Below are 23,904 nucleotides of genomic sequence, written 5' to 3' on the forward strand. Positions count from 1 at the left end.
TTGCCGTTTTTTGCAATTCTGACCAGTATCCCTTTATGAGGTAATAACTCAGGAACGCTTCAATGGATCCTAGCGGTTCTGAGATTGTTTTTTCGTGACATATTGGGCTTTATGTTCGTGGTAAATTTAGGTCAATAAATTCTGTGTTTATTTGTGAAAAAAACAGAAATTTGGCGAAAATTTTGAAAATTTTCGCAATTTTCACATTTTGAATTTTTATTCTGTTAAACCAGAGAGTTATGTGACACAAAATAGTTAATAAATAACATTTCCCTCACGTCTACTTTACATCAGCACAATTTTGGAAACAACATTTTTTTTTGCTAGGAAGTTATAAGGGTTAAAATTTGACCAGCGATTTCTCATTTTTACAACGAAATTTACAAAACCATTTTTTTTAGGGACCACCTCACATTTGAAGTCAGTTTGAGGGGTCTATATGGCTGAAAATACCCAAAAGTGACACCATTCTAAAAACTGCACCCCTCAAGGTGCACAAAACCACATTTCAGAAGTTTATTAACCCTTCAGGTGCTTCACAGCAGCAGAAGCAACATGGAAGGAAAAAATGAACATTTAACTTTTTAGTCACAAAAATGATCTTTTAGCAACAATTTTTTTATTTCACAATGGTAAAAGGAGAAACTGAACCACGAAAGTTGTTGTCCAATTTGTCCTGAGTACGCTGATACCTCATATGTGGGGGTAAACCACTGTTTGGGCGCACGGCAGGGCTTGGAAGGGAAGGAGCGCCATTTGACTTTTTGAATGAAAAATTATCTCCATCGTTAGCGGACACCATGTCGCGTTTGGAGAGACCCTGTGTGCCTAAACATTGGAGCTCCCCCACAAGTGACCCCATTTTGGAAACTGGACCCCCCAAGGAACTTATCTAGATGCCTAGTGAGCACTTTAAACCCTCAGGTGCTTCACAAATTGATCCGTAAAAATGAAAAAGTACTTTTTTTTCACAAAAAATTTCTTTTCGCCTCAATTTTTTCATTTTCGCATGGGCAATAGGATAAAATGGATCCTAAAATTTGTTGAGCAATTTCTCCCGAGTACGCCGATACCTCATATGTGGGGGTAAACCACTGTTTGGGCACACGGCAGGGCTCGGAAGGGAAGGCGCGCCTTTTGACTTTTTGAATGGAAAATTAGCTCCAATTGTTAGCGGACACCATGTCGCGTTTGGAGAGCCCCTGTGTGCCTATGCATTGGAGCTCCCCCACAAGTGACCCCATTTTGGAAACTAGACCCCCCAAGGAACTTATCTAGATGCATACTGAGCACTTTAAACCCCCAGGTGCTTCACAGAAGTTTATGTTGCAGAGCCATGAAAATAAAAAATAATTTTTCTTTCCTCAAAAATTATTTTTTAGCCTGGAATTTCCTATTTTGCCAATGGTAATAGGAGAAATTGGACCACAAATGTTGTTGTCCAGTTTGTCCTGAGTACGCAGATACCCCATATGTGGGGGTAAACCACTGTTTGGGCGCACGGCAGGGCTCAGAAGGGAAGGCACGCCATTTGGCTTTTTAAATGGAAAATTAGCTCCAATCATTAGCGGATACCATGTCGCGTTTGGAGAGCCCCTGTGTGCCTAAACATTGGAGATCCCCCACAAATGACCCCATTTTTGAAACTAGACCCCCAAAGGAACTAATCTAGATGTGTGGTGAGCACTTTGAACCCTCAAGTGCTTCACAGAAGTTTATAACGCAGAGCCATGAAAATAAAAAAAAATTTATTTTCTCAAAAATGATTTTTTAGCCCGCAATTTTTTATTTTCCCAAGGGTAACAGGAGAAATTTGACCCCAAAAGTTGTTGTCCAGTTTCTCCTGAGTACGCTGATACCCCATATGTGGGGGTAAACCACTGTTTGGGCACATGCTGGTGCTCGGAAGTGAAGTAGTGACGTTTTGAAATGCAGACTTTGATGGAATGGTCTGCGGGCGTCACGTTGTGTTTGCAGAGCCCCTGATGTGGCTAAACAGTAGAAACCCCCTACAAGTGACCCCATTTTGGAAACTAGACCCCGAAAGGAACTTATCTAGATGTGAGGTGAGCACTTTGAACCCCCAAGTGCTTCACAGAAGTTTATAACACAGAGCAGTGAAAATAATAAATACGTTTTCTTTCCTCAAAAATAATTTTTTAGCCCAGAATTTTTTAATTTTTCCAAGGGTAACAGGAGAAATTTGACCCCAATATTTGTTGTCCAGTTTCTCCTGAGTACGCTGATACCCCATGTGTGGGGGTAGACCACTGTTTGGGCACACGTCGGGGCTCAGAAGGGAAGTAGTGACTTTTGAAATGCAGACTTTGATGGAATGGTCTGCGGACGTCACGTTGCGTTTGCAGAGCCCCTGGTGTGCCTAAGCAGTAGAAACCCCCCACAAGTGACCCCATTTTGTAAACTAGACCCCCCAAGGAACTTATCTAGATATGTGGTGAGCACTTTGAACCCCCAAGTGCTTCACAGACGTTTACAACGCAGAGCCGTGAAAATAAAAAATCATTTTTCTTTCCTCAAAAATGATGTTTTAGCAAGCAATTTTTTATTTTCTCAAGGGTAACAGGAGAAATTGGACCCCAGTAATTGTTGCGCAGTTTGTCCTGAGTATGCTGGTACCCCATATGTGGGGGTAAACCACTGTTTGAGCACACGTCAGGGATCGGAAGGGAGGGAGCACCATTTGACTTTTTGAATACAAGATTGGCTGGAATAAATGGTGGCGCCATGTTGCGTTTGGAGACCCCCTGATGTGCCTAAACAGTGGAAACCCCTCAATTCTAACTCCAACACACCCCTAACCCTTATCCCAACTATAGCCATAACCCTAATCACAACCCTAACCCCAACACACCCCTAACCACAACCCTAACCCCAACACACCCCTAACCCTAACCACAACCCTAATTCCAACCCAACCCTAACCCTAAGGCTATGTGCCAACGTTGCGGATTCGTATCAGATTTTTCAGCACCATTTTTGAAAAATCCGTGGGTAAAAGGCACTGCGTTTTACCTGCGGATTTACCGCGGATTGCCAGTGTTTTTTGTGCGGATTTCACCTGTGGATTCCTATTGAGGAACAGGTGTAAAACGCTGCGGAATCCGCACAAAGAATTGACATGCTGCGGAAAATACAACGCAGCGTTTCCGCGTGGTATTTTCCGCACCATGGGCACAGCGGATTTGGTTTTTCATATGTTTACATGGTACTGTAACCCTGATGGAACACTGCTGCGGATCCGCAGCCAAATCCGCACCGTGTGCACACAGCCTAATTCTAAGGTATTTGCACACGCTGCGGAAAACGCTGTGGATCCGCAGCAGTTTCCCATGAGTTTACAGTTCAATGTAAACCTATGGGAAACAAAAATTGCTGTAGACATGCTGCAGAAAAACTGCACGGAAACGCAGCGGTTTACATTCCGCAGCATGTCACTTCTTTCTGCGGATTCTGCAGCGGTTTTACAACTGCTCCTATAGAAAATCGCAGTTGTAAAACCGCAGTGAAATGTGCAGAAAAACCGCGGTAAATCCACGATAAATCCACAGCGGTTTAGCACTGCGGATTTATCAAATCCGCTGCGGAAAAATCCGCAGAGGACCAGAATACGTGTGCACATACCGAAACCCTAATCCTAACCCTAACCCTAACTCTAACCCTAGTTCTTACCCCAACCTTAGTGGAAAAAAAAAAAATTCTTTATTTTATTATTGTCCCTACCTATGGGGGTGACAAAGGGGGGGGGGTCATTTACTGTTTTTTTTATTTTGATCACTGTAATAGGTTTTATCACAGTGATCAAAATTCACTTTGGAACGAATCTGCCGGCCGGCAGATTCGGCGCCCGCCATTTTGGAAGGTGGCGGCGCCCAGGAAAGAAGATGGACGGACCACGGGAGGCTAGGTAAGTATAAGGGGGAGGGGGAGATCAGGGCAAGGGGGGGGGGCGTCGGAGCACGGGGGGTGGATCGGAGCACGGGGGGGTGGATTGGAGCACGGGGTGGGGGATCGCTGTGCGGGGATGGATCGGAGCACGGGGGGATCGCTGTGCGGGGGGGGAATCGGAGTGCGGGGGGGTTGGATTGGAGCACAGGGGGTGGGATTGGAGCACGGGGGAAGCGGGCAGGAGGACGGAGGAGCGGAGCACAGGACAGAGGGGAGCTGGGGGGGCGATCGGTGGGGTGGGGTGGGTGCACATCAGTGTTACCAGCCATGGCTGATGATATTGCAGCATCGGCCATGGCCGGATTGTAATATTTCACCAGTTTTTTAGGTGAAATATTACAAATCGCTCTGATTGGCAGTTTCACTTTCAACAGCCAATCAGAGCGATCGTAGCCACGGGTGGGTGAAGCCACCCCCCCTGGGCTAAACTACCACTCCCCCTGTCCCTGCAGATCGGGTGAAATTGGAGTTAACCCTTTCACCCGATCTGCAGGGACGCGATCTTTCTGTGACACAGCATATGTGTCACAGGTCGGATTGGCACCGACTTTCATGACGCATACGCTGTGTCACAGGTCGGGAAGGGGTTAAAATTAGGCGGGAGCCCACGCAATTTTTTTTTAATTTCTTTTTCTTTAAAATTAATAGTTGCTGTCTATATACAGCCTATGTACCGTATATACTCGAGTATAAGCCGACATTTTCAGCCCAAATTTTTGGGCTGAAAGTGCCCCTCTCGGCTTATACTCGAGTCACGGTCGGCGGTGGGGTCGGCGGGTGAGGGGGAGAGAGCGTGTCGCATACTCACCTAGTCCCGGCGCTCCCCCTGCCCATCCCACGGTCTTTGGTGCCGCAGCTCTTCCCCTGTGCAGCGGTCACATGGTACCGCTCATTAAAGTTATGAATATGGACTCCACTCCCATAGGGGTGGAGCTGCATATTCATTTCTCTAATGAGCGGTAACGGTCACCGCTGAAAGAGGATGAGGCTGCGGCACTCGGAGACCAGCTGTCCGGGATAAGGAGCCAGAGACTCCGGGAGCAGGTAAGTATCTCATAGTCACCTGTCCGTGTTCCACACGCCGGGCGCCGCTCAGTCTTCCAGTCCTCTGCACTGACTGTTCAGGTCAGAGGGCGCGATGATGTGCTAGTGTGCGCCGCCCTCTGCCTGAACAGTCAGTGCGGAGAGACGCCAAGACGGGACGCTGAGGAGCTGCAAGCAAGAGAGGTGAGTATGTCATTTTTTTTTTTTTATTGCAGCAGCAGCATTAAATATTGCACAGATTTATATGGAGCTCTATGGGGCCATAATGAACGGTGCAGAGCATTCTATATGGCACAGCTTTATGTGGAGCATCTATGGGTCAATACTGAACGGTGCAGAGGATTATATATATGGCACAGCTTTATATGGAGCATCTATGGGGCAATAATGAACGGTGCAGAGCATTCTATATGGGGCACAGCTTTCTGTGGAGCATCTATGGGGCCATAATGAACGGTGCAGATCATTATATATGCATTCTATATGTCACAGCTTTATGTGGAGCATCTATGGGGCCATACTGAACGGTGCAGAGCATTATATATGCATTCTATATGGCACAGCTTTATGTGGAGCATCTATGGGGCCATAATGAACGGTATGGAGCATCTATTTTTATTTTTGAAATTCACTGGTAGCTGCTGCATTTTCCACCCTAGGCTTATACTCGAGTCAATAAGTTTTCCCAGGTTTTTGTGTCAAAATTAGGGGGGTCGGCTTATACTCGGGTCGGCTTATACTCGAGTATATACGGTATGTTCGTTCTGTTAACGCTCCTCCTCTACATTTTTGCCGCAGCGTTTTTCCTGCCAAGAGATGGAGAAACCGTGCAAAAATTTCTGCAAGCAAATACTCAATGTGCGCACATGGCCAATGTATACTCATAAAGTACTGAACCTGTATTCCAGGCATATAGAGACGTAGTACGAATATTGAATAAGAACAACTGAAGACTGACAATTAAAAAAATGGCCTTTAGGCCACTTTTGAGCAGAAAAAAATGGCTGATGAAGTACCGTAAATAGGAAACTTTATTAACTTTATGTGCTTAGCGTGAAATATACTTTTGGCGGAGCTGGGAGAAACACCAAATGTTGCATCAAAATTTTGCTAATTTTCAAAGAAATTTCCTCAAGAATTCTGTGACACGACTTTGATGAATTGGGGTCAGGGACTTTAAAACTAGGTAGACTCTTAATGTTGCATTACTTTTTCTGTTGACTTTGCTATTATTGTATGATGAGCTGAATATTCCTGATCGAAGACTGTCATACTGATGCACAGTCAGGTATTTTCTGTTGTTCCTTGAGCAAAAACAATTTTGTCCATTTAATTCTGTGATGATGTTAATTATGTTTTTTTTCTTTTTTAAATCCTGACTCCAGATGTTTCAATATGAACGTTTGACATAACGATTTCCTTATTGGAAAATGTTTCTGTGGATGTTCTAAAAAGAATAAAAGTAGGAAAAATGTTTTGTGACCAGAATCTATTATTTCTAAGACCTACATTTGATCTCCGTTATCTGTTTTGTTTCCTGTGTGCATAGATTTCTCCAAAATGGAGACCAAAAGCAGAAATAACTTGATCCTGGGAGAAGACAAATTTAGATACTTCTGCTTTGAATTTTTGAAGCACTCTCAAGCTGTTGGGGACGGCTGGCAGTGGAGAAATGTTCAGGTAATGTCAGTCTAATACACATAATTTAATATTAAATGTATGGTATAACTTCCTTGGAATAACTGGACAAAGCTGATTTTCTCTTAGTTTTACATAATTTTGGTTTGCTTGGCTGCACAAAGGATAATAGCTGCTCAAAATATTTTGTGACAACTATGTCTTTGTGTTCATATCACATTCCAAAAATGATTTTTAATGTCCTACACTCCCTGACAGAAGTTATGTCACTTATACATTTATGTAAATAAAAGCTTATAACCTGACGTTAAATTCATCCATTGGTTGTTTAAATTATTCTTTTGAAAGCTGAAACCCTCCAAAATGTGGTTTAGGTTAAGAAAATAAACTGGCATCAATGCAGACATATTGACCAGTTAATGGACACAGAATGGTCAGATTTTGGCAAGACAAAAGTTTTGTCGCCCACAGAAAGTAATGTTATATTCAAACAAATAATTAACTTAAAATACAAATATATGTTGCATAACATTGGTGAATGAAGTTGTGGTGCAATTAGAGTCATATTTAATATTTTGTGTGACTTCCATGAGCTTGAAGGACTGCATCCATGCGGTTCAACAATGATTCATACAATTGGTTAATGATCTCATCAGGAATAGAAAATAATGCAGTCTTACATGCCTCCCAGAGTTCATCTAGATTCTTTGGTTTTATCTTCCAAGCATCCTCTTTCATCCTACCCCAAACATGCTCAATGATGTTCATGCCTGGTGACTGGGCTGCCCAGTCTTTGAGCACCTTGATCTTTTCTGCATGGAGGAACTTTGTTGTAGAGAAGGATGTATGAGATGGAGCACCATCCTGCTGCAGAATTTGACCCCTTTTATAATTTGGAATATAAGAGGTAGCGAATACTTCTTGATATTTTAGGCTATTGATTTTGCCTTCCACCTTGCAAATGTTTCGCACAACCCCATACTGAATGTAACCCCAGACCATGATCTTTCCACCACCAAATTTAACAGTTTTCTGCATGTATTGTGGATCCATACGGGCTCCAGTATGTCTCCTGCAGTATTTGCGGCGGCTGTGGTGTAATTCTACTGAAGATTCATCAGAGAAATCCACCTTCTGCCACTTTTGCAGCGTCCATCTATTTAGCGGGCTGTGGGACTTTGCAAATGCCACACGGTTTTTTATTTGCCTTTTGTTTAGTGCTGGCTTCTGGGCACTGATTTGACCATGGAGGCCATTTCAAGACAGAATTCTACAAACTGTTCTAGTTGACACAGGGACTTGAGGTGACCAGGCCTGTTGGAGCTCGGCTGCAGTGGAAGAGGGGCTTGCTTTGGATTTTCTAACCAACAAACATTCCTCCTGAGCAGTTGTCTTGCGGGGTCTGCCGGACCTGGGCTTGTCAAACACATCTCCAGTCTCTTCAAATCTTTTTTTAATTATTTGTACTTGACGCTGAGACACATTAAAGGCATGTTGTCAGAGCTCAAGTTGCAGTTCAAGTGAAGGTCTGGGGTGCTGGGTTTCTTTATATACACACACACTAATTAACCGATCATTTACTGAGCACAGGTGACGATGTAAACTAGGATTGGGTGCATTATATGACCAGGCGACAAAACTTTTGTCTTTCCAAAATCTGACCATTCAGTGTCCATTAACTGATTAATATTTCTGCATTGATGACAATTTATTCATCTTTCAAAAGAATAATTTATACAACAAATGGATAAATTTAACGTCAGGTTATAGGCTTTTATTTACATAACATGGATAAGCGACATAACTTCTGTCAGGGAGTGTAAGATATTTTTCTCTTTTGCAAAGCAATTCTGTCTAGACATAAAGTTTAGCGCTTTGGTGATAGGCATACAAAATTTGGTGGAAAGGATTTATTTTTTGGGCAAAGAGTGGTGCACATTTAAATTTTTGGGGGTTGGGATGGGTACGTTTATATTTATCAGTGTTGTTTATGGGGTATTTAGATACTTAAGTAGCAATAGATAGCCTATTAGGACGGGGTCACACTTGCGAGTGCAATGCGAGAAACTCATGCGAGTCTCTCGCATCACTACTCGGCACTGCCACCAGCACTCGGGACTGGAGCGTGCGGCTACATGTATTTCTATGCTGCTGAACGCTCCGCTTCCGAGTGCCGACGGCAGTGCCGGTTATTGATGCGAGAGACTCGCACGAGTTTCTTGCATTGCACTCGGAAGTGTGACCCCTGCCTTAGGGTTCAGGCAATTCATATTACAGTCATGTTCGAATAAGGTATATAATAATTAGGGCAGGATAAAAGCATTTAAAAGGTGGTATTAGTCATGTATGTTGGACATGAAGTATATTCCTATTACTAGGTAGTATGATGTTTATTACCATAAAATCGCTGTATGTAAACTGTGCTATAAAACAATGTGTGTCAGGAGTTCAGTCGCCCTCCTCCTTAGTCGCTCTGTAAGCCCTCTCTACATAAAGTGCTTTAAGAGGGACAGTCACATTTGTAGAGTATATATGATTGGGACCAGCGTTGCGCTGGATTAAAAAGGCGCCAACAGTGATCATAGTCCGTGTCCATAGCCAAAGTAATATATGATACACTGAAATAACAGAAGAGAGCTTTACCTCGTGATGTCTATTCCCTTTCTTTCCTCTTGTAGCGCCAGATGTTGTGGGGGACCTTGCGGTTCAATACCCGATAATTCTGACTGGTGGGTACTCCTGACAGAGACCGCTCAATCAAAATGGAATTTCGGAGCATTGTGCCAGCCAATGACAGACGCTCCATGCTGCTCTTCCGGTGGTTAGCAAGAGATTGTTAAGCATAGACAAGACCTTCGTGACGTAGGACAGTCACGTGGTACCATCTGGTATCAGATGTTGAGAGGACCAAAATTCAGCCAACACGTTTTCCTTCATCAGGGATGGTCTTTTGTTTGCATGGAATGTGATCACTGCTAGTCCCTTTTTAATCCTACCACAACGCTGGTCCCATTCATATATATTTTGCAAATGTGACTGCGCCTCTTAAACATTTTATGTAGAGGGGGCTTACACAACGACTAAGGAGCAGTGCATCGTTATAAAGCACCATTTACATACAGCGATTTTATGGTAATAAACAACATACTAACTCGTAATAGCAATATACTTCATGTCCAACGTACGAACAATGACAATTAACACTGCGTAAATGATTTTATCCTGCCCTAGTTATTAGTTGTGTTGGTACTTCTATGATAGCCAGTTACAGCTATCTTTTTTTTTCCTAATTAATAATAAAGAAATAAAATGAAAATTTAAAAAATACATATATGTGGTATCTCCATGTCCATAAAAGTCCTGTCTATCAAAATAGAAAATTGAAATGACAGAATTACGATTTTTTTGCAGTGGCAAACCTGCTAAAAATGCAATAAGAGGCGATCAAAACATCATACCTACCCCAAATTGATATCATATTTAAATGTCTCATGGCGCAAAACAAAAATGCCTCACGCAGATCCATTGACTGAAAATGTTACAGGTCCTGGAAAATTGCAAAAAAAAAAAATTGTTTTAGAATTTTCCACATTTTTTTTTCACCATTTAAAAAAACAACAACAAAAAAAGACGTGTTGGTATCACTTAACCATACTAACATGGAGAATCATATTAGCAGGTCATTTTTACTGTGTATTGAAGGCTTTGATAATAAACCCCTAAGAATACAATTGTGGAATTGCGCTTTTTTCCCCCGCTTTTCAGTATCACTTGATAAAATGGATGATGTGTTTCAAAAGTATATCTTGTTTTGCGAAAAAAAAACAAGGCCCTCTTAGGGCTAGGTTTTGAAAAGGCCCAGAGCAGCCAAAAACCGCCACACTTCATCCTCTCCTCACACCCAAAAGAGGTCCAGGAAGGGAACCGGAATTGTTCATGTTTTGTTTCGAGATCCATCAGTATAAAGGGGACAATATAGGCTGATCTACGTAACTTGTGTATAATGACAATGGATATGTGAAAATTGGGCTATAAAATCTCACATTATCATCCCTCTTTACAAGCAGCTTTTTTTCTGTTTCAGTGAGTTTTCTAATGTGAGTGGTGAGCATCAGCCATAGACTTTGTGTTCCCGCAGTCGATTTCGGGTGTTATTTTCCATGTCTCCATGGTTACATATCTGAAATGACTACAATTTGCGCTCTTCACATTTCTTATTAGCACACTTTTGTTATAGGAAAGGTTCAGCAGTGTTCTTATACATTCCTATTACTAAAGTGCTACCATTACTAATGGTATGATTGGGTATAGACATGTTTGAGTGACATCCCTGCTTGTGCGCCCCTCTGTCAAAGCAGGTATCTGCTGCAGAGAATGGCTCCTGCTCTGTAAGACGTGGTGAGACCATGTTACTAAAGTAAGATTACATATGTGCAAGTGCAAAAACTGGGGTCTAGTAAGTGAGTGGCATAAAAACCAGTGCACTGGGGCGGCAGGGGCTTTATCACTTAAGTAATGGTTCTTTTATGATTTTATGTAATTTATTTCCTGGCCAAATTCCTTTAATTGAGCACTCCAGAAGTTTCTTGTTACTGCTGCCTTCGTCAGCCGTCAGTGATATGTTACGTTGCTTAGGTTTTATAACACTTACCCATAGCTGTCTTTTGCCTTTTGCAGCGCCGCTCTGGTTCTATCCTGCATCATGCGACTGCAGAAATTTCTTGGCACATCACATTGCGGACAATTAGTTCCTTTCCTAATGTAAGCCCGTTAGAGCCCTGTTCTGAGTCTTATAGACTTCTTCAATGTAACTTCCTGCCGAAACAGAAGTGAGTCTGCTGGTCACAGTTGTGGTCAGATGATGCTGGATAGGAGCGGAGTAGCGCTGAAAACGGCAGAAGAATGTGATGGTCAAGTATTCTATTACACACACGGAACACATATTACTAATGGTCAATGAAGGGGAGCAATACTACTGGAATTACTGCAGGCTTGCCGAATTTAATTTGGTGGCTATTCAGGCTCTGTTCCTTGGAAAGATATATTGCAATATGTTGGCCCTAAAGCAATATAGTGTTCAAAAATCTTGTAGTACACAACCTGAGGACTAGTGGCCGCATCCAACATGCGATCCCCCCCATCTGGTCACAGATACAGGTGCTTCTCACAAAATTAGAATATCATCAAAAAGATAATTTATTTCAGTTCTTCAATAAAAAAAAGTGAAACTCATATATTATATAGAGTCGTTACAAACAGAGTGATCTATTTCAAGCTTTTATTTCTGTTAATGTTGATGATTATGGCTTACAGCCATTGAAAACCCAAAAGTCATTATCTCAGTAAATTAGAATACTTTATAATACCAGCTTGAAATTTTTTTTTTTAATCCGAAATGTTGGCTTACTGAAATGTATATTCAGTAAATTCACTCAGTACTTGGTCGGGGGTCCTTTTGCATAAATTACTGCATCAATGCAGCGTGGCATGGAGGTGATCAGTCTGTAGCACTGCTGAGATGTTATGAAAGCCCAGGTTGCTTTGATAGCAGCCTTCAGCTCTTCTACATTGTTGACTCTTGTGTCTCTCATCTTCCTCTTGACAATACCCCATAGATTCTCTATGGGGTCAAGGTCAGGCGAGTTTGCTGGCCAATCAAGCACAGTGATACTGTTGTTTTTAAACCAGGTATTGGTACTTTTGGCAGTGTGGACAGGTGCCAAGTCCTGCTGGAGAATGAAATTTCCAGCTCCAAAAAGCTTGTCGGCAGATGGAGACATGAAGTGCTCTAAAATTTCCTGGTAGACTGCTGTGCTGACTTAGGTCTTGATAAAACACAGCTGGTGTTATGACTTTTGAGTTTTCATTGGCTGTCAGCCATAATCATCAACATTAACAGAAATAAACACTTGAAAGGTCACTGTGTAATGACTATATAATATGAGTTTCATTTTTTCTATTGAAGAACTGAAATAAATTAACTTTTTGATGATTTTCTAATTTTGTGAGAAGCATTTGTATGTTTGCCAGTGTTTACTCCCATGAATTTTGCATGTCAACAAGCAGAGGAGTGATGAGTAACATAAGTAACTGTTAATGGTGCACTGTGTGGCCATCTATAGGACCCCCATATTTTGGCATTTTGGGTACAGTAGTAGTACAGACTCCTGAGTAGCACAGAAATGAGTTGGTGTGGTGTAGAAGTCATGCATGAGTGCATCTATTTACTTTCATTGTAGTTTATCGGAGAAAGTATACATTCAGCTGTTTCAATGACTCACTGAATCTAGAATGTAGAGATCCGGAAAGTTGGTCTATTTCTTTGAATAGCGAATAGAGGAGGAAGGAAACTATCCTCTTGATAGATGGGAATCCTAAAAAATGGAACTCGCCACTTTTAGATATTTAAGGAATATACTTTTGGTGTACCATAAAAGTCTAAGAAAATAATACCCCCTAAATCCCAAGTTTGTTTTTGTAGCAGGTTCAATTTGAGAATGGGTCATTCAGACCATATTGTCAGTTACCATTTGCACTAAAGCCCTCGCTCTAGAAAGTCATGGAACCTAAAGGAGTTTGAAATTATTGTAAGGCTCAAAAGAACTCTAACCATAGTAACATAGTAACATAGTTAGTAAGGCCGAAAAAAGACATTTGTCCATCCAGTTCAGCCTATATTCCATCATAATAAATCCCCAGATCTACGTCCTTCTACAGAACCTAATAATTGTATGATACAATATTATTCTGCTCCAGGAATACATCCAGGCCTCTCTTGAACCCCTCGACTGAGTGCGCCATCACAACCTCCTCAGGCAAGCAATTCCAGATTCTCACTGCCCTAACAGTAAAGAATCCTCTTCTATGTTGGTGGAAAAACCTTCTCTCCTCCAGACGCAAAGAATGCCCCCTTGTGCCCGTCACCTTCCTTGGTATAAACAGATCCTCTGTGAGATATTTGTATTGTCACCTTATATACTTATACATGGTTATTAGATCGCCCCTCAGTCGTCTTTTTTCTAGACTAAATAATCCTAATTTCGCTAATCTATCTGGGTATTGTAGTTCTCCCATCCCCTTTATTAATTTTGTTGCCCTCCTTTGTACTCTCTCTAGTTCCATTATATCCTTCCTGAGCACCGGTGCTCAAAACTGGACACAGTACTCCATGTGCGGTCTAACTAGGGATTTGTACAGAGGCAGTATAATGCTCTCATCATGTGTATCCAGACCTCTTTTAATGCACCCCATGATCCTGTTTGCCTTGGCAGCTGCTGCCTGGCACTGGCTGCTCCAGGTAAGTTTATCATTAACTAGGATCCCCAAGTCCTTCTCCCTGTCAGATTTACCCAGTGGTTTCCCGTTCAGTGTGTAATGGTGATATTGATTCCTTCTTCCCATGTGTATAACCTTACATTTATCATTGTTAAACCTCATCTGCCACCTTTCAGCCCAAGTTTCCAACTTATCCAGATCCATTTGAAGCAGAATACTATCTTCTCTTGTATTAACTGCTTTACATAGTTTTGTATCATCTGCAAATATCGATATTTTACTGTGTAAACCTTCTACCAGATCATTAATGAATATGTTGAAGAGAACAGGTCCCAATACTGACCCCTGTGGTACCCCACTGGTCACAGCGACCAAGTTAGAGACTATACCATTTATAACCACCCTCTGCTTTCTATCACTGAGCCAGTTACTAACCCATTTACACACATTTTTCCCCAGACCAAGCATTCTCATTTTGTGTACAAACCTCTTGTGCGGCACGGTATCAAATGCTTTGGAAAAATCGAGATATACCATGTCCAATGACTCACAGTGGTCCAGCCTATAGCTTACCTCTTCATAAAAACTGATTAGATTGGTTTGACAGGAGCGATTTCTCATAAACCCATGCTGATATGGAGTTAAACAGTTATTCTCATTGAGATAATCCAGAATAACATCCCTCAGAAACCCTTCAAATATTTTACCAACATAACATATGTTTTTACCATAACAGTCATAAAAATGCCAGTCTAGCAGTTTTTATATGATAACTGTATTTTCAAGTAACTTTTCAGATTAAACTGTCTTGTGTACACAGAATTAACACTATTTCTGACCATTATGTAACGTTTATCCCGCTTTTTCACTTGTTTTCACCTCTGCAATCCCTATCTGTAGTGTGTAATTGACTCTGATGATGTCTCCCATACACTGCACACACAGAGGGATTCCTATTCTTCTTTCCATAGGTAGTGGAAAGACAAAAGCAGCAGAGAAATGGAGCACTACTAATCGGTGTAGATGTGAATCCAGCACTGGAATAAGCTAATATACTTTAATTGCCTCTGGGCTTACCTCTGGCTCTGCTTCTCTTCTTTTTTTTTTCACTCCCCTCTCCATAAACTTCAAGATGCTCTGTAATCTGACTGTTTTTTCAGAGTGAATGATATGCGATCAGGTGGGGAAATGGAAGTAGTGGCTGATAAGTGAATAAAGAAGCAGAATTCTCTGATAAGATATATTACAAAGTTTCTTATATTGGTGTACACTAATGATAAATTCAATGTTTATTGAAAGTTCAGCTCCTATTTAATTGCTTCTGTCTTGTAAACAATCATTGGATTATCAGTAGATTATCAGGCATTGGTTGTTTGACAAATGTGATTTTTGTAGCATATCAAATTATTGTATTGCATAGTACGTCAGCGATAGTGAAATAAATAATACTTATTACACTAAAAATTAGATTTTTAGTTATATGTCATTTTCTGCTTAAACATTTTGCAATAAGGCCCTAGAAGTCTGGCTGCCATGGCAACGATGACTTGACCAGTCCTAGCCGCAAATATTGTCTGAACTAGCCAGTTAGAAGCTAAAAAACATGAAATTTTTGGTCTGAAAGTGTAAAAATGCTTCACAATGACAGGACAGATATCCATCTCACTGCATCTTAATGCGCCAGACTAGCTTGTATTGCTGTCTATGAGATGTTATTATTAGCATGCCGTTTGCTTTCTGTAAAATATCATTATGGGAATAGTTTGAAAAGTCCATCTTATGGCTGTGTGGACGTGTTCAGGATTTTTCGCGTTTTTTTCGGTTGTTTTCCGCTATAAAACCGCTAAAAAATTGAGCATCCTATTATTAGAATGCATTCCGCATTTTTTGTGCACATGCTGCGTTTTTTTCCGGAGCAGAAACGCATTCTGGAACAAAACGCAGCATGTTCAGTAATTTTGCGGAATTGCGGTGATTCCGCACACATAGGAATGCATTGATCAGCTTACTTCCCACATGTGGCTATGCCCACCATGCGGGAAGTAAGCGGATCATGTGTGGTTGGTACCCAGGGTGGAGAAGAGGAGACTCCATATCCCTGTTAAAAAATAAAAAGAAGTAAATTAAAAAATAGGGATATACTTACTTTCCGATGGCTCGCAGAGTCCTCCCGCCTCTCAGCGGTGCACGTGGCGGCTTCTGTTCCCAGGGATGCATTGCACGAAGGACCTGGGATGATGTCGCGGTCACGCGACCGTGACGTCACAAAAGTCCTTCGCGCAAAGCATCCCTGGGAACGGAAGCCGCCGCGTGCACCGCAGAGGAGATCGGGGGTCGTCGGATGGTGAGAATAACCCTTTTTTTATTTTTAACATTAGATCTTTTTACTATTGATGCTGCCTAGGCAGACAGCGCATTGCTGCCTAAGCAGACCTTGGGTGATGGTATTGGGCTTTAGTCAAGTTAACACAGTAACTCGGCAAGGACTAGTACAAAGTGAATGGGCCACAGGAGAAGGAAACAAGGCCTCACACCTGAGCCCGCACATGTGAGTAACATTATGTACTCTGCTCCCTGATTTGCATTAAAAATTGTCTTCTGGAGATGATTCTCTCAAATAGATGACTTATATACTGTAGATACTATGGAGCTGAGACGCTGTTTCAGAAAATCCTTGGCTTGATAAAATGATAGCCTTTTTGTTCACTGTATTGTCATGTACTCTTTGGATTATGAATCGGGGTCGGTGGAATCCGCATCTACGGAAAATGTACGTAATCTGTAGACAGAATACATAGAACTAGTAGAGAAAAGACATGTTGTAAAGGAGATCAACAGGACTAAATGGTTTATATATACCCTACAATTATAAAAGTCCTGAATCCCCCTCAACAAGTAAACAAAGACCATAGAACTAGTAGAGAAAAGACATGTTGTAAAGGAGATCAACAGGACTAAATGGTAGCAAAATATCAAAAATATTTTATTATATTAACAGTCTAATAAGCAAACAACACATTTAAAACCAATTAAAAGCACAAAAAATGCCCCAAATGACGAGGGATACAGAGCATAGCCCACAGACAAAGATGTAGTTTATAAATGTTGGCACCTGAGAGAGCTGAGAATAATGACAGGGCGCACCCAAGAAAAGGAGCGATCATGACAAATGCAATATCCAGAATACATGCATGTACATAACAATAAAATAACACTATAGCACCTGTCCCAGCTAACAAAAGGCAGACTAGGACCACATATAGAACCATATACACCCAAACAGAAAGCTACCAGCCTATGAGTGGTGAGGGTATAGCTACCCAAATACCATATCTTAAAGAGAGAGCCACTACAGGTTTGATAGAATGACCCAACCAATATAGGGAAAATCTCATGAGAAGAATCTCATGTGTGTGTATACCAAAGGATGAAAGATGCTAACGGCTCGTTCAGGGTGGTAGCTAGTAGGTCATAAGTCCAGGTCGCAGGTCCAGTCCGTATCGTCGGTCAGGATGCCAGTCAGGATGTCACAGAGAGTCTGTGGGGCTATGTAGCCCTACGCATGTCGCTGCATGAAAGCAGCTTCATCAGGGGCGAGCATGTCCGCTTGTACCAAACTAAACTTAATATATAACTCACATAATACCAGGATTGATCTCAGCTGAGAATAGAGCCCCGGGTCTGGGACCAGAAATGATGACGGCGTTGTTGCCGGTATACTGCGCAGGCGCCAGAAGAACAGCTGACGTCACTTCTGTGGGCGGACCATGCAGCCAGGGATTGCCGTAATGAGAGGGGATCTTGTTAACCCGATGCATCGGGTCTGAACACAAAGAGGATGACGGCATTGTTACAAATAAGCTGCGCAGGCGCCAGAAAAGTACTGACGTCACTATTAAGGCGGATCGTGTGGCCGGAGGTTCCCATAGTAAAAGGAAACCATGGTAACACAATGCCAATACCAAAGAAAGTGAGGGCATGACACCCACCCTCGTCTTCAGCATACCCTGAAGAGCCCAACAGTATTATTGTTTACTATCATATTTACAGGAAAATAACCAATTACCGCGTGAACATATAGCGATGTCGTACAAAATAAAGGCACATACGCAATGGGTATAGTAGCCTAGATAAAAGAAAGAGATCCTCACAAACCAAGCAGGGATATATATCCCAGAGGGGAAGTGTTTAATACCACAAACAACCGGAATACCGGGTCTGGAACCAAAGGTGAAAGTAGCGTAGTTATCAAGGCGCTGCACAACCGCCAGGAAAAACACTGACGCCACTGTTGTGGGCGGGTCATGAGACCAAGGATTCCCGTGATGAAAAGGAACCATGATGGACAGGTGCCGGCATTATAGACATTATACTGCGCAAGTGCCAAAAAGACAGCTGGCGTCACTGTTGAAGGCGGATCGTGCAGCCGGAAGTTCCCAAAGAAACTAAGGTAACATGGTGCAAATATACCAAAAAAGGGGTAAAAATAGTTAACAAGAAAATGGCGGCCGCCAATAAACTACAGTACTCCCTAAGTTGAAATCAAAGGTTGTTATTAACCACCATATTTACAAAAGAAAAAATAAAAAGCGATTGCCGCATGGATGTATAGCAGTGTCACATAATGCAGGCACATGCGCAGAAATAATACTTATTATTAATAAATGACCACATTATATACAGAGGTTCCTTAGCGGAAATATCCCTAGTGACAACAAAAAAGAAAAGAGAGACCTTGGTAGCCAAGACATAGTGGCCAACATTTTCATCAATACTTACTCGGACTAGACCTAGTATTGTTTATAAGTACCGGACTTACAGAAATAATGAATGACTGAGGGAGGAAGTAGTCACTACATAAAAAATGGGAAAATAGCACAATAAATGCTTTTATCCAAGAGACCAAATAACAGATACAACACTGAAAAAACACGGTAGATCATGGTGCGATTGGAATCCAAGTGGTGATGTGGAGAGCCCCAAACGTTAGTCTGCTGAATACAGCAAACCAAAGAGCAAATGCAGATCACATCAAACAACACATGGTGATGCAATATATATGTATAGATATAAACATGTATGATCATATATAAGTATCTCCCATGCTACTCAGGTGCCAAAAGACAGTCCAATCAAAAACCCAGACCAAACCCAGAAAAACAGGATTGTCGTGCAGAATCCAGGGAAATCACAACTGTTTATAAAATCCTGTAAATAACAAGTCTTCATTTAGGGCCTTCGGAGTGCAACTCTGAAGTCTGTAGATCCATTTGGACTCACAACGAAGGAGGGCATTCGTGATGTTTCCGCCCCTGATGTTTGTGGATACGGTCTCCAAGCCCATGACCCTGAAACCAACAGGGAGCCCCTGATGTTGCTCCAAAAAATGAGCCGCCACAGAAGACAAAGTTTTATTCCTTTTTTGATCTCTTGAGGCAGTAGCGATATTGGACAGATGTTGCTGTATCCTTCTTCTAAGTTCTTGCGATGTCTGGCCTACATATATCTTGGGACATCCACAGAAGATGGCATATACCAGATTACGTGAGCGGCAATTGAAGTACTCCCTAGGGTGTATCTGAAAAGGCAAGCAAGAGACAGAATAACCATCACTAGCTATTGTGTATTGACATATATTGCAATTGCCACAAGGATAGGAACCGAAGACCCTAATGCCCCGATTCAACCTGCCGGAGGGCCTCTGGTAATGGCTATGACATAAGTCATCTTTTAGATTTTTTGCCCTCCTGGCCACCAGGTTAGGGGTCTCAGAGATGAAAGGGATAATCTTCTTGTCGCTCTTGAGGATGTCCCAATTCCTTGATAAGATTCCTCTAATATCAGACCACTGATTATTAAATGTGGTAATCAAGGGTACCGTACGGAGAGGTTCACGTACCTTTTTCTCCAGAAGGCTAGATCTATCCTGGCCACGGGCATATTGGAAGGCTTTAGAGATCACTCCCTGTGGGTAGCCTCTGTGCTTAAACCGCTTTGTCAAATCCTTTGCTTGTCCATGAAAATCAGAATTAGTGCTACAATTCCTCCTGAGACGAAGGAATTGTCCCTTTGGGATGCCTCTTTTTAAATGTTGCGGATGAAAACTCCCATAGTGTAATAAGCTGTTTGTTGCGGTTGCTTTCCGAAAAAGATTGCAGACAATCCTGGAATTCTCAATGGATAATTTGATGTCAAGGAAGTCCACCGAATTTGCTGAAATGACAGAAGTTAGTTTCACATTAAGGGAATTTCTATTCAGATCTTCCACAAAATTCCTACAGTCTACCATCGAGCCTGTCCACAGGAAGAGGACATCGTCTATATACCTTTGCCAAATTAGAACTCCCTTGGCAATGGCTATCGAGCTATAGACTAATGTCTCCTCCCACCATCCTAAAAACAAATTCGCATAGGATGGTGCGCAACGGGCACCCATAGCGGTGCCCGAAATCTGTCTATAATATTTTCTGTCAAAAACAAAGTAGTTCTTATCCAAGATGAAAAATAGCAGTTCAAGAAGAAAATTATCATGTGCTCTGTCTGTTTTGACCTGTTTGTCCAAAAAATATTTAACAGCTAGCATACCTAGATTGTGTGATATGCTTGTGTACAGAGCTTCAACGTCCAAACACACCAGGTAGGTGTCTTGCGGTAGCTCCCGATTTTCCAAAACTTGCATCAAGTGTGTTGAATCCCTGGTATAAGATCTTAAAGCAAGGACAAAAGGTTGCAAAAAGTGGTCCACATATATGCACGGGCGTTCAAAGATGCTACCAATCCCTGACACAATTGGCCTACCTGGTGGCTCTTCAACAGATTTATGCACTTTCGGTAGTGCATAAAAGATAGGAACAACAGGGGACTGAGTTGACAGAAAATCCGCTTCCTTTTTTGTTATAACATGCCCATCAAGTGCCTTAAGTACAAGAACATCCAATTTGTCCTTAAAAAAAGACGTAGGGTCAGATGGTAAAGACACATAACAATTCCCATCATGCAGTTGGCGCAAGACCTCTTTTGTGTACTGCTCATGGGGCCACAGAACTATATTCCCCCCTTTGTCTGCTTCTCTGACAACAAATTCTTTATTATTTTTTAGATTGTGTAAAGCTTTTCTCTCCCCTCTACTGAAATTATTCTGTTTGTTAGGATCCAGTTTCAAGTGATGGATATCCCTACATACCTTATCAAAGAAGATTTGAATTGCAGGGAAAAGAGAGAAGGAAGGTGTGGCTTGAGAAGGAAGTCGTCTAGGAAACAGGCCCCTGGTCTCCGCATGTTCATTTTCTTGTAACAGATCCAGCAAATCCAAAAAGACTTGTTTTTCATTATCTGGGAATGATTCTATGAGAGTTGGCTGATGATATAATAATTTGAACGTGACCTGACGACAAAACAAATAAACATCTTTAACAAGAGTAAACTTGTCAAGGGTGCTCATGGGTGAAAATGACAGGCCCTTGGTCAACACTTGATGTTCCAAGTCAGACAGGGTGTAAGACGAGAGGTTAATGACCTGCAAATTACCTTTATCCACCATGTTTTCCCTCCGGGTGATTACCGTCTTTTGTTGTATCTGGTCTCCCTCCTGAATGTCGGTGACCAGTTCCTCCGTGTGCGTGTATTCTTCCTGTAGGCACCTGTGTTTCTTTCTTCTACCCCTCCTGCGGCGCCTTTGGCGTCGCTGGGGTCTGAGGACAAAAAATCACTCGAAGAAGGTTCATTTCTCGGGGTGATGTCATTAACCCTACCAGGGTCTCTTAGTGGCTGGCGTTTATTGCCATGGTGCACCCATTTGTAGGCCTTCCCTCTATTAAAGTCCACTTTATCCCTTTGAAATTTATGTCGTTTCCTGGCAATGATCTCTTTCTCAAATTGGTCTATCGTCAGTTTGAGTTTCTCCTGAAAAGGGGTGACTAGGGTGCTCTTATCAAAATTGCACAATTTGCTTTCACAGTTTTTAATGTCCTCCTTAATCTTTTTCAAAAGTGCCTGGTCATGTTCAATTAACATCTCAATCAAAATTATAGAGCACTTAGCTAATCCTCCTTCCCAAACAGTTTGAAAGTCGGAGGTTACCTCCCAGGAGGGAAATATCTATATCCGTAGACCACGGGGTATAATCCCCACCTTTTTGTACTCCTCCAAACTCCTAATATTCCATCAAACCTTGGTTAAGGACTTGTGTAAGTTGGTAATATCGATAGACAATGATTGAAAAGACAAGTCCCCCCCTGAACCAGCCGTGAGACTGCTGGTATCGTTATCAAACAAACCCAAAGCCCTATTGCTCCAAGCAGTTTCCCTAGCTGAGAGAGCAATGGGAAAATACTCACAATATCAAACCAATACCGTAATCAATTACTTTGGTGTGCCACACTCCTGAAAAAAAGGGGTACAACACGCCCCTAACCAAAAAGCATTTTATAATAGAAAGGATGGAGGGCACCACCTAGAAATTATATATACCCTACAATTATAAAAGTCCTGAATCCCCCTCAACAAGTAAACAAAGACCATAGAACTAGTAGAGAAAAGACATGTTGTAAAGGAGATCAACAGGACTAAATGGTAGCAAAATATCAAAAATATTTTATTATATTAACAGTCTAATAAGCAAACAACACATTTAAAACCAATTAAAAGCACAAAAAATGCCCCAAATGACGAGGGATACAGAGCATAGCCCACAGACAAAGATGTAATTTATAAATGTTGGCACCTGAAAGAGCTGAGAATAATGACAGGGCGCACCCAAGAAAAGGAGCGATCATGACAAATGCAATATCCAGAATACATGCATGTACATAACAATAAAATAACACTATAGCACCTGTCCCAGCTAACAAAAGGCAGACTAGGACCACATATAGAACCATATACACCCAAACAGAAAGCTACCAGCCTATGAGTGGTGAGGGTATAGCTACCCAAATACCATATCTTAAAGAGAGAGCCACTACAGGTTCGATAGAATGACCCAACCAATATAGGGAAAATCTCATGAGAAGAATCTCATATGTGTGTATACCAAAGGATGAAAGATGCTAACGGCTCGTTCAGGGTGGTAGCTAGTAGGTCATAAGTCCAGGTCGCAGGTCCAGTCCGTATCATCGGTCAGGATACCAGTCAGGATGTCACAGAGAGTCTGTAGGGCTATGTAGCCCTACGCGTGTCGCTGCATGAAAGCAGCTTCATCAGGGGCGAGTATGTCCGCTTGTACCAAACTAAACTTAATATATAACTCACATAATACCAGGATTGATCTCAGCTGAGAATAGAGCCCCAGGTTTGGGACCGGAAATGATGACGGCGTTGTTGCCGGTATACTGCGCAGGCGCCAGAAGAACAGCTGACGTCACTTCTGTGGGCGGACCATGCAGCCAGGGATTGCCGTAATGAGAGGGGATCTTGTTAACCCGATGCATCGGGTCTGAACACAAAGAGGATGACGGCATTGTTACAAATAAGCTGCGCAGGCGCCAGAAAAGTACTGACGTCACTATTAAGGCGGATCGTGTGGCCGGAGGTTCCCATAGCAAAAGGAAACCATGGTAACACAATGCCGTTATACCAAAGAAAGTGAGGGCATGACACCCACCCTCGTCTTCAGCATACCCTGAAGAGCCCAACAGTATTATTGTTTACTATCATATTTACAGAGAAATAACCAATTACCGCGTGAACATATAGCGATGTCGTACAAAATAAAGGCACATACGCAATGGGTATAGTAGCCTAGATAAAAGAAAGAGATCCTCACAAACCAAGCAGGGGTATATATCCCAGAGGGGAAGTGTTTAATGCCACAAACAACCGGAATACCGGGTCTGGAACCAAAGGTGAAAGTAGCGTAGTTATCAAGGCGCTGCACAACCGCCAGGAAAAACACTGACGCCACTGTTGTGGGCGGGTCATGAGACCAAGGATTCCCGTGATGAAAAGGAACCATGATGGACAGGTGCCGGCATTATAGACATT

The 23,904-nt window shown here is 42.1% G+C and overlaps 1 protein-coding gene across 5 annotated transcripts in view; it reads left to right on the plus strand.

The window, feature by feature from the left end:
* Window positions 1-23,904, plus strand: part of ATG10 (autophagy related 10) — a 437,018-nt gene that overhangs the window by 122,662 nt on the left and 290,452 nt on the right. For all 5 annotated transcript variants that reach the window (XM_069751167.1, XM_069751160.1, XM_069751151.1 and 2 more), the window contains exon 2: window positions 6,560-6,690. In XM_069751167.1, the coding sequence (XP_069607268.1) occupies window positions 6,560-6,690 (131 nt within the window). The remainder of the gene's footprint in view (window positions 1-6,559; window positions 6,691-23,904) is intronic.

The sequence above is a fragment of the Ranitomeya imitator genome, chromosome 1 (genome assembly GCF_032444005.1).
Source record: "Ranitomeya imitator isolate aRanImi1 chromosome 1, aRanImi1.pri, whole genome shotgun sequence".
In the NCBI taxonomy this organism is placed as follows: Eukaryota; Metazoa; Chordata; class Amphibia; order Anura; family Dendrobatidae; genus Ranitomeya; species Ranitomeya imitator.